General features: G+C 41.3%; 1 protein-coding gene across 6 annotated transcripts in view; it reads right to left on the reverse strand.

Moving 5' to 3' along the window:
• Positions 1 to 15,425, reverse strand: part of nrxn2b (neurexin 2b) — an 812,698-nt gene that overhangs the window by 341,249 nt on the left and 456,024 nt on the right. For all 6 annotated transcript variants that reach the window (XM_049567815.1, XM_049567813.1, XM_049567811.1 and 3 more), the window contains one exon: positions 9,080 to 9,199. In XM_049567815.1, the coding sequence (XP_049423772.1) occupies positions 9,080 to 9,199 (120 nt within the window). The remainder of the gene's footprint in view (positions 1 to 9,079; positions 9,200 to 15,425) is intronic.

A 15,425-nucleotide genomic window follows, 5' to 3' on the forward strand; every position in this document is an offset into this window, starting at 1 on the left:
ATGTACCGAGCAAATGATCACCTGTAGAGTTGCTGCTCAGGATGAGAGCGAATGCATTTCAGTAATCAGGTTTCATTAAAATTTGGTGGGGAGATAATACAAGAAGGGCTAGGCATGACCAATGCCTGCTGAAACCTATCAAGCCTATTAAGCATTAACAGTAGGCTAGCAAAGACAAGGAGTACAGCACTTAGCGAGCGGCACTTAGTCTTTCAGAATTGTTAAAGTCAATTCACTTAGTGTTATGGCCCTCCCATGACATAAATAAAGGGCTCAGTAAACAAAGAGCTACAGTAAATGCACATTCAAACAAAGAGGTCCATTTTCTATTATTAAACATAATGTTTGATCCAAAATAAAGTTTCCAAATAAAGGTATTAACTAATATGATATTTGGCACAAATTGAAACATTTCACTGCAGGAAAGATGGTCTTATCACAAAACTTGGCTGTTGATGTGGCAGAAACATGCCAGTATATTTGAAACTGGTGCTACATGATTAGAGAAAAAAAGAGAATAAGGGCTGTGTCACTTTTGCTCAAGAGGTGGAAAACCTACAACTACCAGAACGCACGACACCAAACTGGACCAATAACTCTCCTGCTGGTGGGTGACGTAATGCAAGTTAGAGCTCTGATTCTCTGCCTGGCCCACTGGGTTTGGGCTAAGCCAGGCTGTAATTTCTCATTCATCTGCCCGGGCATGAATACAGTTGGGTTCTCACCAATTTACTGGTGCACTTTATTTTTTTTTTTGTTGTTGTTTGTTATTGAAACTCACACGTAAATGGCAGGCGTTTTATTGGGGTGAATTGAGAGGGAAAGAGGGGGACTGCGACTAAGAGAGGGAGAGAGATGGAACAACGGGGCATTATAGTGAAGTACCAGGGAGAGAGGCAGAAAATGCCTCCCCGGCAGCGTAAGTAGTGATCATCATCTGCGTGCCACATAGCCATGGACCGCTGTGTGCACTGGATGCACTGAGGGACACATAACAGAAGGAAGACAAGAAGGAGAAGTGGTGCAGGGAAACACGTCAACTCTTAGCTTGTTATAAACGTTTTTACATTTAAAAAAAAAGTAGAATATATGAAATAAAAAAACATATTTTTTACAGTAGAAATTTAGGTTTTTAATCAGGCTGGGGACCAAAACTGCTGCCGTGGGTCGGCTTGAAGAGAAAGTATATAGGTTCATGTAGGGTCTTGCCTGATTTGTTGGGCCCAATCAGAGCTCTAATGCAAGTTGTCCTTCAGAAATGAAATGGCTGCTGGCCAGCAACAAATGATTTTGTATTACAGTCGACAGTAAGCTAAAATATGTTTATGAAAACATTTTAGGGGAAGGCAATGCAATAACAGAATCTTGGTTCATATTTGATCAGCACTGCTTAGTTTTTGATCTGAGTTTTTTCAGCCTCCATTTTCATGATACAGAAAACAGCACAGCACCCGCTTCCTATTGATAAACTCTCCCCATTACAGCCAAACAGTGCACTTCAAATATGTTTCTGGAGACATTTAAGGTGACAAATAGGCAATGCAATTACAGAATACTGGTTTAGATTTGATCCTTACTGCCTAGTTTTACCGTTTGATCTGAGTTTGATCTGAGTTTGAGAGACAGAGGAGTGTCTCTCTCTCAGTCCCCTTCCATACTTGTGTCTGTGGAGGCAGACATACAAAAATGAGGAAATACAATCTGTTCAAGCAACAGCCCAATACCCAGGCAAATGAGCAGGGAGATCTGGGTGCTGGCAAGATGGAGGGAAATTTAACATAGTTCATTTACACATAGTGCCTGATACAAATTGTGTATCCCTTTAAGTCTCTTCAACATGCAGCATATTAGGGCCACTGGTTGATGCTTTTGTGTTTTTCTGTGGGGACGGTTATAGAGAAAACAAGAAATAGAGATGAGAGATTGGGAGAGGGGGCAGATCGAAATCAGCGCTGTTGCTGCAAACACACTGGAACTCTGCACTCAATTAGTATGCCTGACAGCACTATGCACCGGCAGCTGGATTCATTGTACACACGCACGTGCTGTGCTAACGCCCAGCGAATGCACACAGTTAAACAAAGAATTGCACAGACACAGTGTGCTCCTCCCAGCATCTCCCTCTCCGTCTTGTTCTCTCTCCGTTGCTCTCTCACTCACATAAACAGAGAACGAGAGAATGTGCGCAAGAGGGAGAGAGAGAGAGAGAGAGAGAAACAAAGCCCTCGTACCGCACGCACTTACACAGCATCTCTGTCTGAGTTGGTTCCAGATGAATAAGGCAGAATACCAAGTGGCCCACTTATACGCTACGCAGAGACAAATAGACCAGTCAATCACCGCAGGCTGCTGCTGAATAACAAATGCTCTCTCTGGTGTGTGTGTGTGTGCATGTAAGAAGGGTTATAAGACAGCCTTTTTTTCTATTTGTTGTGCCTTAAATGCGTCTGTGTGCGTGAACATAGTGGTACAGTATGTGCAACAACCTCCAGTTTGAATTACAAGTGATGTGTTTTTCAGTGTAATAGCACCAGATGTTTCTGCTGCTAATGAGAACAGAGAAGAAGAAGCTGTTTTAGGAAAGGGATACATTTGATACTAAACACTGTTAGAGAGTACTTTTGTTTATATGTGGCTGCCAAGGTCAGTAGACTGTGTGTGGGAAGGAGGAATGCCACATTTTATTTGTACCAGCCCCTTCCTCAAAGCCACGCTTCATGGATTAGCCTCCCCTGAGTGCAGCGCGGTAGGCCTGTCAGAGCAAACTGACCAACAGAAAGGGTCACTGAGGAGGTGCAAACAGTACCATCCAACAAAATGTGAGCTCCTCCGCTGGGATTTGAGCTTCTGAATTGCTTCAGATATACAAAGAAGCCCACCCACCACAGTTTGAACTGTTGCACTGCTCAGCGGCATTGCTACATAGAAACTTGACAAACGTCAAGTAGGAGTCAGCGGCAAGCAGTGTCCATTTATCCACGAGTAAAAGGCAACAGTGTTAACCCTGGGCAACGGTGATCACTTTTAATCCAAACTTTCTGCCAATCAGGCTGCTGGGTTTCCTCAATGGTGTCTTTTCTTATCTGCCATGTCAGGTGGACACTCATAAATAAGCAATGTCAGTGAAAAAAAGGAGACTGCAGTCCAGTATGACATGGGGATGAGGGGAAAGCAATTGGTTTCAATTCAGAGAGGGCAGCTCTAAAAAATTGTTTCCTGGACCAAGGAATTTAGGAGGTAAGAAAATATACAGTTCAACTTAGGAACCACTGTGTACTGCAGTATTGTGGTAAATGCATTTGCACATGGTCTACTTTTTTTTAAACTGTAAAAACTAATTGAAAAAGCTTCAATATACCATTTATGAAAATAACAACTCTACTGAGCAGACCCTTTCTTAACTGTTAGTGGATGCCCAGAAGGCAACTGCATAAAACAATAACAATGCAGCTTCAAAAACAAACATCTGAATTGTTGATGAGACAGGGGAGGGAAAGGACATGGGAGTGTGCTTTAAATAACGCCTGAACGAAACGCACTTCAGTGTAGCCCTGAGCATGGCCTCATCAACGCCACCAAACAGAGCGGATAACCCCGGGATAATCCTGTTTTAGTGCCAGCTTCTCAATGTGTCACACTTTATTTTGTCCCCTGCCCTCCCCTCTGGGCGCTAAAATGTGTGACTTTTAGAGAGGGCTCGAAACAATGAGGAGACAGTGGGAAAAAAAAAAAAAAAATAAGGATTCTCAGATGCAATAAATTATACCATTAAGTGAGTTTGATTATTAAATAGCTTTTATTCTTGGCAGAGTAGAGAGGGGTAAATTATGTGACACTAAAAGTCATTGAAGCCAGAGCTAATGGAACGCTTTAGTAAGCAGCTACTTAAGGCCGATTGACTCATCCTCCTATTCAATTATGCGGATAAAAAAAAAATTAAAGAAATCTAATATGCAAAGACAACCAATACCTTTCACCACAGGTTTGATGGAGTGTTTCCTGTAGCTGTGGACAGAGTTAACCTTCACCACATCACACACAGCCAGCATGATTGGCTGATGTCCAACAGGTAATAACAAGACAAATCACTTCAGTTTATCTGGGATGAAACATCGATGTTGAAAAATGCTGCACAATTGAACCCTTTCTCTGTTTAATATCTACTCCACTCAACCGTGAATCTGCATTCATAAATAATAACTGTGGTGTCAATAATTTTGACAACCTTTCCACCCAGAGTGAAATAAATGAGTGGGCTTAAAATGAGGAAAATAGACTAAAGCTTTTCTCTATTGAACAATGTTTACCAAGTGAAACTCCACTCTTAGTGTGCATTATGGCTGTTTGTAGATGCGGGAGGGTGTGTACTGAGGGCTGCAGAACCCCCTATTGACAAGGGGTGGAACAACACTCTGTAAATATTTGCCTGTTTTACCATAAATCATGGACTATCTGCACATTTGTGTTGAACGTTGAACAACATATAATGAGGTGCCTGTTGGAAAATATATGACGATCTGACGTGGCAACATCATCACGCCAAGTCAAAGTGTAAGGATCAGGGTCAGACAATGGGTCAGCTAAGCTAGCACAGACATGCTGAACTGGCTGAGAAAGACCAGAAATTTGCCAGGAAAGTTTGGAGCTGCTTTTTAAATCCATAAAACATCTTGGGACTTCCACTGCAGGGGCTTATCCATTCGGATGCAGTTTTATAGTAGCTAAGGACTGAGTGGCAGGCAAGCAGATGTTACATTATGATCTGCCCAGAGGACGTGAGTGGCTTCAGCAAAGAGACAACTGGATGTTCGACACTATTCCAAAGGAAATACTGGATATTTTGGCGCATGCAGACCAGAGCGAAATTGTGTCTGAGTTGCCAGAAAAAATGTTTGAACTGTATGTTTCTGCACAGAATCGATATATAACAACTGTACGTTATTATATAGCGGCTATGTTGAAACTTTGCGTAAACTTATGTTTGCTGTGGTTAACATGTGGTTATGTTTATGCACAAAATCCACTTAGTTATGGTTAAAAAAAAAAAAAAAAAAAAAGATCTTATTTTGGCTTAACATACCCTCTTTTGGTGGCACAATCACAGCTGACAATGCTGCCAAAGTCTTGCTAAAAGCACCTGGTTTTGTCTTTTATTGGTCTTGAACGGTGTCTTCAGTTGGCTCAGCTGTCTTGCCTAAACGCGTGCACATACGTTGTCATGCATGCACATTTATGGCAGCACCCCCCAGTGAAAATATGTTTGTCTGTTTCCTGTGTTAGGATATGTCTTCAGCAGGCTTATTGACGTTCTAACAGAGCAGTTTAGTCCACACACACATGGACACACATGCCAATTATACTCCACTATGCTTTGCCTATCACGGCCACCTAGGAAGGCCATCCACAAACAGCCGTGTGAGCAACATTGGGAGAATAATTATGCTAATTTCTTATTCCACACAGAGAATGAAAAGCAGCGGCAATCACTCTATTCAAGTCGTTCCTTCTTCTTTGAAAGCAAAATTAAATTTTTTTTTTTTTTTTTTAAAAGGGAAGCAAGAAACATCATAAACAGTACAGGTGGGGAACTAGTGTGTGCCTGGAAGGTTACACAGAAGGTGTGTGTGTGTGTGCACTGTATGTTTATACTGTATTTGCCAGAGTATGACTGCTGAGTGGGAGATAAAGAGTGTGATCACGTGGCAGGCTGGCTCTTTGTGATTCATTTTGCTGCCCCTATTTCCATCCCCTCTTTTGATGACGTGCATCCGCACCCTTTGTAAAGCTACAAAGAGATGCAACCCATACACCTGTTTATCACGGTCTCATTCGCATTATGCGTGCAGACACAGAAAAGCAGGATACAAGCTATTTGATTTCCGTGGCTACGGAAAGAAATTCGACAAGGAATTATACCATTTCAAAGCTGTCCATTTCAGATATGTGGAAGACAAATCAAGGGCACATGGCAGGGAACAGGGGAGAGCTATTTTGCACTGGAGTAAAGAGAGAAACTGATGATAGGGCTGTGAGTTAACACTGCAAGTCTTCCGTGTCCACTAGAAAAACAAAAAAAAACGATGCAACACTTTCTCAGAGCATTGCCTTCATACGCAAATTAGGTCCTACCTTGAGATTCCAGAGAAGGCTCAAGGAAATTTCCCCCAAGGTTGGCATGTTCAGATAAATGTTGATATGGTGATTGCGCAAGTCCAGAAAAAGCCTCAAGGATAAGCTGCTTGCGTGGCGAGAAGGACGGGAAACACAAAGAGAAGACGATGAAGACAAGGAGCCAAGAGTTTAACTCAGGGCGGGCTGTCAAGGTCAAGAGATGTGAAATGTGTTTTTCAAAGTTCCAAGCTGGCATAGATGAAGAGGGCAGGCCTCAAGATGTGCAGCTGCTGTAAAGGAAGAATTTGCTGCAATACAAACCAGCTATAGCAATGCATGCACACTGTGAAAGGGGCTGACAAACTGTTGTATAACACATTTGGAAAAGTATAGGTAATGTACACATTAATATCACAGTGTTAGACATTACATTTTAAATGAATTTTGACAGCAGTTTGCCCTTGCAGGCTTATTTTCTAATTGGCCTCGATGAGATGTAAAATTAATTCTCCACAAATGTGCCATCAGCAAGTTAGAGGTTCTGACCGTTCTCTCAAATACTGCCAATGTGTTATACTGTAGTATGGCAATCCCTCACTGAGAAAACATTGCAAAAAGACACAGAGTGAGGGAGGGAGTGGACTTTAAACAGCTGCCAATGAACGTTTGGTACTTAATGTTCTGAATCAAAAACAATAATAAGCTAGTTTCATTGATAATATTTACATGCACAAAATATGCCCTTTACTTTGATAAAGTCGTTATCCCTACTGAGCTGTTTAAATGGCAGGGATGCACCGTTTGTGAAACTCTGGGCCGATACCGATACCCATGTTTTTTGTTGTTGTTTTTTTTTCTGTTTGTTTGTTTGTTTTTGCAGTTATTTATCCCCCCTTTCGTGCCAGGGAAACACAGAAATCATTATAGATAAAAAACTGAACTGATATGAAGTCATTCAGTCCTTCATGACACTACCTTTGAATTAGCACAAATGCAATCATAAACATTTATTAAACAACCTTTTATAATGTTTGTTCACCCAAAAACACTTAAAAGATCTGCTTTTTTTTTTACCATATAATATATCATAATTCCCTCTCTATCTATTTTATGTGTCTGTGAAAACATCAGCAATATTTTCCTTTAAACAACCGATTATATAATATATATAAATAATATATATTCCTTACATGCTGCATACGTGACCACAGAATGGTATTACAACCTGAACATGCCAGCATATCCCACATCTTAATCAGGAAAATGCTTCATTTAGAATAAGGCCTAATTTGGAATATCCAAACAGAGTACTCTGTTTACATGACTGTTATGGAATTTGGATTACTGTCATATTCTGAGTAATAGTGGAATTAGTGTGCATATGAAGGTACCCACTACTGATGCTCTCATGTGTGGGAGATTTTCATGAAGTTTGACCTAATTTAGAACTGACTGCTTAACAAGACTGCCTGTATTGCAAACAGATAGTAATTTAAATGCTTCTTTTTGGCTCTGCAGTCATACGATATCTTTGTTCAGGCTGCTGGTGAGGTCCTTCCCCTCCACTCCACACACTCTCACAAATCAGACACACATCCTTGGTCTCTCCACAGAACACATGTTGGCTTGCTCCCTGGTGCCACACAGTTCCTGTCATCTTTGAAGCCAGCACAGTAAAACAGCCAACGCTCCCCACAGGCAACAACTCGAATGCAGGAATCAGCACCCCTCTGCTCTCTTCATCATTTGCTCTCCTCTCTCAAGGAGCGAGGGGATCTCTCCTGCTTATCTCGGCATGGCTGTCACGCCGACAGAGCAGTTATTATCGCCTTCTCCTTGCTGGAGTCTTCCAAGAGCCAAAGGAGCACCTTGCTAATCATCCCCTTACTGTCATGCCCAATCATATTCTGTCTAGCTAACACGGCAACTGACATAACAACAATCAAAGATAAACTCCATCACGAATGGAACATAGGGTGGTTTACAAAAATAGAGACGAAGGTGAGGGTGATACAGCTTAACTCAGCGCCCACCACTTAATAAGCAAACAAAGACTTATGCAAACAAGTCTATTAGCCTGTCACCCTGCCTCTGCCCCTGTTTAAATCAAGCCTGTGAGGAGTACTGAATGCTAATTGTACTTAAGCTTCATGTTACCGGGCTGAATTCTTAAAGACTGCAAAAAACAGCCATCTTATCAAATTTCATGTTGTCATATGCAGTCCAGTGCAGTTTCACCTGAACACTTCCAGTCTTTACAGTAGCCAGTTAGCTAGATAGCTAGTTCACATCTACGCAAGCATGTAAAATGTAGCTTCAGTGGACACTCAGTAAAAAGCAGGGACCACAATCACATTACATCAAATACAGAGTGTTGACCTTAAACAAATTAACACTTAAATCAATAAGATAAACAACACACCTAGGATAAATCTTTCTGGCCCTCTCTCAATACTCTCCTTTCTGAACCCCCTTGCTGCCAGCCACCCAGCAGGTGACCACATGGCTGGGACACAAGACTTTAATCACCGTTTCTCCTCACAGCATGTGCTAACGGTGCCTCCAGAGCCAAGGCGCCAATCCCACAGTGGACTCTGACTTGTGCAATTTGAGGTGTTACAATGAAAGACGTGCGTGTAATAGAACGTGAATAGAGGAGTGAATGTTCAGTGTAGCACAATCTGTTTGGCCCTGCTGAATTGAGGTAATGAAGCCTTGTCAACTAATATTTTGATTTTAATATTTCACTTGTCAGCTGTAGTGCGTTAACAAGTTTTCCTCAAACCATTGAGGAGGGAACAGCGGCCTCTTGGTGCCACTTAAACAGCAGAACTGCAAAGTTCCCTGTGCAGTTTAATAACTGTAAGTCCTATCACGAGCTATCAATCTATCAACAGCTCCACCTGCACCACTCACTGCAGTCATACACACTCAAACCATGGCAGTCAGCTTGAAAAGTTTCACTTACGGTCGTTGCAGAATGAACCTCCATAGGACGTCATGGTGCAGTCGCAGGTGAAGCCCTCCCACTGCTGGAGACACACCCCCTGATGGTAGCAAGACTCCTCCGTACAGGTGGTACTGGGTCCTGAGGGCAAAACCAGAACATATGAAATTCATGAGGAGGACCACAAATGATGCACAGGGCTTACTAATGAGGTTGTAGTATCTAAAGCATTTTCAGCTGACGCAGGGAAGCTCTGCTGGCGGTCCACTTCTTTTGTAAATAACAGCTCAAGAATTCTATTTAACAATATATGATATTTAGAGATTGTTCTTCCCCAAAAAATAACCTAATAGGTTGTTTGTACAAAAAGCTTTTTACAACCCAAATATATGTTTATTGTTTGCTCGGCAGCGACCTCTAGTGGCCATAGTAATTAAGACGGGAACAAAAGTCCTTGTCGGGAGGAGGCGGGTGGATGGATGGGCGAGGGGCACAGGGGACACAACACCCTCAATATGTATGTTGTGTATAAGCCATCCCCTCTATAAAACCATGACAGTAACAAAGGATTTTTATTTCAAAAACGTCAAAAAAAAAATTGCCAGAGGACCCCGCCCCCCCGAGCCAGGTGGAGTGAGTATCTACGTGCTACACAGACTCTGTCTTTGTAGTGTATGGTTGCTGCTATCTTCACTGTGTCCATATTGAGTTTGCCAGGTGGTAATGCAGTTGGTTATGCAGGGTTTAAAGTACAGCCTATATTAACTGGTTCTGAATTAATTAATTTGATTATTTTCACAACAGGATGCATTGATTTGATTGATTCATTTAAATGTTAAATGTAATAACACCCAAAAGGATGCTCTGCTGCTTCACTTTGCCTCTTGCATAATGAGGTATTCATCTGAGTTATTTTTAAACAGACTTTACAAATTTTTTACAGAATTCTATGTAGTTTTTACCTGTTGGAGGGCCGCAGAGCCACGCATACAGGGAAAACTACAATGACTGCCTTGTGATTGTATGCCCCTGCATACAAGTCAAGGTCCACTTTCAGTTTACATCTATCTCTGTGAAAACATGAATGCTTCACACACCATCTTCAGCACAGAGGATCTATACAATCGGTATAGTTTCAAGGTGGACACCCTAGATAAGAGTCACCAATTCCGTATCTGACCAAATGTCTCCCCTTCTGTTCCTGACATATGACAGTGAATAATGGCCAGGAAAGTGTTTTTGAAGAACATCATGATGTCACAGTGAAGTCGACCATTGACCTTTTGGATATCCTATCAGACATTTATGTGAAATTGTGTTATAATTAGTGTATGAATTCTTGAGTTTTGGAGAAAATACATGTTTTGTGAAGTCACAATGACCTTTGACCACCAAATTCTTATCAGTTCATTGCTGAGTCCAAATGGACGTCAATACCCATTGTGAAGAAATTCCCATAATGAACTCTTGAGATATCACGTTCACAGAATGAGATATACAAGGTCACGGTGGCTTTGACCTTTGACCACCAAATTCTAATCAGTTTTTACTTGAATCCAAGTGGATAATTGAAAACGGTCCCTCAAGGTGTTCTTGAGATATTGCATTTATGAGAATGGGACGGACAACCCAAAAACATAATGCTTTCGGCCACAGCTATCACCAGTGCAGAGGCATCAAAATAGAATAGCCATGTAAAAATAGCGTTGAGCAGCGTGATGCCTGCACATGCATGTGTGGCTTCCATGGTCAGTTGACAGTTCAGTTGATTATAATGGAGGCGCTCTGATGTGGGCATGCTATAGCAGATGTGTCACACTGTGTCCATACCCCTTGTATTTCAGCCATTAGAAAGTAGGAACAAAGGACCTATTTGATCGTAAAGGTTGGACAACTTGTTAGATATTTACATTCAAGCAACCGCTGTACTGTGAAAGGTTTTCTACTACTAGTACTGTAAATCCCACATAGAATTAACACATTCAGCTGCCTCCAGCTCACTGTGAGAAACATGAATTTATATTTGTGAGGCACTGAGACTCATGCTGCTCCGTTTCTGCTGGATGTGTAATTAGGCAAGTGGTTATTAATCCATTAGCCATATGAACTTCATAAGCTGATATATCAAGAATATCTTAATGCAAGCTTCAGGTAAACCTCTGAATACATTTCTGCACAAAACAAGGACTGGACTTTGTCCTCCATCACTTCCATTAAAAGTACATTAGGAAGAGATCTCTTAATAGTCAGTATGTACAGGAGGAATGATTACAGCAAGAAAACCCATTGCAATGTTCATATGGGGACCTGGCTACTAGATTAAAGAAATACTTTGTCTACAAAATGACCATTTGTATATCAGTTACTCAGTGCTTGTTATCTTGAATTAGTGGGGAAAACTTTGTTTCTCTCGCTTGCCTCCACTGATCAACATTCTTCATGACCTGAAATACTCAGGGTTGGCATTTCACAACAGCAAGACTACGTCAAAATATTCCTTCACAAACTCTCACACAACTTGTACAGTATAATCCTAGTGTCATTTATCCAATCATATGCTCAATACTTAACAAACACATGCAATTTGCTCAATGTTACAATATAAAGTAATTCTGCCTATGTAGGACATGCATTGAGCATGCCTGGGCTTCACTCACTGTGGAGGCACAAGACATAAATAAAGTTTTCACGAATTCAAGGTAACACATGATGAAAAATTGATATAGAAGTGGTGTATATGTGTATTTGCATTGAAAGGCCCAACGACTGCATCCAAATACAGTAGCTCCTCACTCACAGCCTAACATTGATTTGATTTATGTTGCTTAAAAATGTATTCAGATTCAATTTGACATTAATTCAAGGTTGAAACCCAGTGTAATCGCCGTGCAAGGGGCACATTTGCATTGGGAATTAGTGTTGGTGGTGGAGTCGGTTCTTGTTTAGCATCTCCATTATATCTGTGTGTGATGTGCGTGTGTGTGTGTGTGTGTGTGTGTGTGTGTGTGTGTGTGTGTGTGTGTTTTGGGGGATGCTGTCTCCTGATGATCCCACCCACTGTCATGAATGGCTAGAGACATTTAAATTGTCAATTAGAAACTCCAGCGTTGTAATTTCTCTGTGGAATTCCAGCCACTTATTCAGATTGGTAATGTGACAGTCTGCTTTCAAAAATCATATTGCCACATCAGATTATACATTCCACTGACCCAGCAGGCATTGTCACATAAACTGGCATGATATGGAAAATAATTTACCAAGTGTATGTCTTTGTTGCCTCTATTATTAGAAGCTAATACAGTATGTCTGATGGAAACGAAAGTAGATAAGATCTTCATTAGTTTTTCGCCCAACAAAACCCAATTTCAAGTAATTGTTTTCAACATTAGATGGGAATGAAGCTGAATGAAAGATAAGATTAGGATGCAGATCAAGTCAAAGGCAAGAGAGAAGTTCTAAAAATAAGGATGTGCGGTAGCTGTCGCATTGGTGTCGGTGGTGGTGGGGATTCTCATTAAAATCTCAATTAAACACAAACATTTCCAAAGAACCATGGTTCAGTGCCAGACTAATTTGTTTCTGCATAGATAAACAGACATCTCACTGTGCCATTTACAAATGGCCCAATTAAAAACCACCCCCCTAAACCTTCAGGCAATAAATAATAAAAAATAAAAATAAATAAATCACTGATCTACGGGAGATTTTACTTTCTGCTGCAAAATGTCCACTTAAATTCAACGTCATTTCCTTTCTATGGGCTCTGTAAGTATATCCTAACCACACTAATTGCCCCATTAATTATTCGCTAATAAAAGGGTCCCTTGAGGAGCTAATTAAGAATATTGTCATAATTGATAACCAAGTCATATAATTGCTTCCTCACTCTCCCTTCAAGTATTGATCGGCCAAACGCTACCTTTCCATGGCTGCCTGAGAACCTGTTATTAGGTGCCTTGTGTTTGTTGGGGCATAAAAATCCATCTGCTGTGTTTGCTCCAAATGCTCAGGGAAATCTCGCACGATATAGGGAGCCAATAAGCTTAACGTCACTGTGAAACCCAAAGTGAACACACATCTCCACTCCCTCGCTGCTGTCACCTGCATCTACGACTAACAGCTGGGTTACAACTGGAACATCTGCTCACATTTTAGCAGTGTAGAGTAGGCCAGAGTGCTCAACTACAGAGCCAGCTAAGCTCTCAGTTCATAATAAAATACTTGTTTAAAGGAAGCTTACATTTTTTTATTGGTGTTTTTTTTTTACTTCTAAGTCATGTTTTAATTTTGGATCTAAACTCTGCTACTACAAATATCAGGGTACTTAAAGCTGCTAGACACTTTAATGCTTTTTTTGCTGTACTGAAACCCTCATTCTGAGTCAGCTGAATGTAATGTGTGACAGCTAAGCTTAGGGTAATGGTCAGGATGGTCGGGTCAGCAACAGGCTTGAAAGAGGCCATGAGGTCAGGCTACTCGACCTCTGTTGGAGCTATGTTTCATCTGTGGTCTCCCAACTGATGGAGGGAGCACAGCTGCCCAGATAGAGGGGTGCTGGCTGGCTCTGTTACTATAGCAACCCAGGTTGAAGAAAGGTTGCCCTGTGCCCCGGACTCACCAGACTAAAGCCCAGTGTAGACCAAGCATTTGCGACATGATGGAACCGTTTTACAACGTTGCAGAGAAAAGTTGCAGCGGTGTGAACTGGCCAGTCTGCTGGTTTTAAACGTAAAGTATGTTACCTGCCAATTGGCTTGTAGTGAAGTCTGCTGGTCAAGTCAAAATGACCAGACACTGTAGCTTGTCAACTTGTCTCGTCTCCAATCTTTGGTCTGAACCTGGCCTTAGGTGGGCATACTTTTTTTCTTCAAAGTCAGTGTACAATAGAATCTTCACACATTCATAGATTGGTACAGAATACCCTCATTCAGGAACATGGAGTGATCTCGAGAAAAGTTAAGGTTACGTACAAGGTTTAGACAAGGACACTCTCAGAATCTCTGGATGGCATACACTGTGTTACACTCGATATGTTTAACTGTGATTTTCCTCAATCCACCTTTCATTAAATACTGTGTGTAATCCATCAATGTCTCCTGTGGACTTCTTCTCCTGCAGTTTCTTTTAATCACCTCAAAACACCTTTAAGTATTTTTAATCAAATATAAGATTTATCTTTGGACAAATCATATTTTTCTTATTCAAGCATTGCAGTTAAGTATAAATGTTAAGTAATATACATGTGGTCCCATGCAGAGGAAGGTTTTATTTAAGAATATAATTATTATAGTGAATGAATGAAAGTGGATAAATCTCACAAATTCAAATTTAGAACTATTTAGTGACTACACGACAGCGACAACAAAGGACTGGTGGCAACGAAGGCCACCAGTCGCCTCGCCTCCAGGCGCCTGTGTCTCAGCCAAAAAGTTGAACCTCAACACACTGCAAAGACTACACCCGACAGCCAACTAGCATGTAGTTTCTGCACCTGCATTAGAGAAAATAACTCTCCATACCAGCAGTCGGCGGCCACGTGTATTTGTCATTACAAAAGGGAAACTGTAAGACCAACAAGATGCTACATAGCCAGTTAGCATATTACCAACACAAACTGATATTGAATTAACAAAGGATATGTACCGTGACCCAGTAAACAACACAATCCATCACAACATGTTTCTGCAAAAGAACGCATTGCCTGAAGATAAACAACAAGTTTGTGCTGATCTTACACCATCTTGACTTTTGCTGCTTGTTTACTTTCCTCACGTTTACCTTCTAGTGCGCTGAGCTGAACTGCCAATCAAAGTGATTTAATTTAACAATAGGCTCTGCCATCTCCAATGCTAATTCAACATGCTGAATCAGCTGAATAAAAGCCGACAAGGGCTACGAGGGCTTACAATATGGGACACACCGCAACAGGCGACAGACGCCAACCAACAGCCTAGCGTAAACCGACGGATGATTGTTGGCTTAGTGTGTCAGGGTCTTATATTTTAAATTAATTTAAGACATTTTAAGACTTTTTAAGGACCTGCAGATATAATTAATATATACATACTCCTACTACTGATGACCTACTAAGTATTTCTGCCATAAAGATGTTTTTCCTCCATTCTTTGGCCTTATTTCCTTGTTGAACTACTCTTGAGCTACAGTGAGTCAGCAACACTGTTAATATAGCTGCACTTCAACTCTCCCCATCTCCTTTGTTTTCCCCCGTCTTATTCTGTGTTATTGTGATCCGCCGAGTCAGCACAGAGCTACAAGAACAAGCTCACTGTTCTGCCCTTTGCTTGGCCTTAAGTCTACCGAGACCGGACTAGCAGCCACCTCTGACCACTCCGCATCCCCAGTCCAC

The sequence above is a fragment of the Epinephelus fuscoguttatus genome, linkage group LG23, assembly GCF_011397635.1.
Source record: "Epinephelus fuscoguttatus linkage group LG23, E.fuscoguttatus.final_Chr_v1".
NCBI classification, from domain to species: domain Eukaryota; kingdom Metazoa; phylum Chordata; class Actinopteri; order Perciformes; family Serranidae; genus Epinephelus; species Epinephelus fuscoguttatus.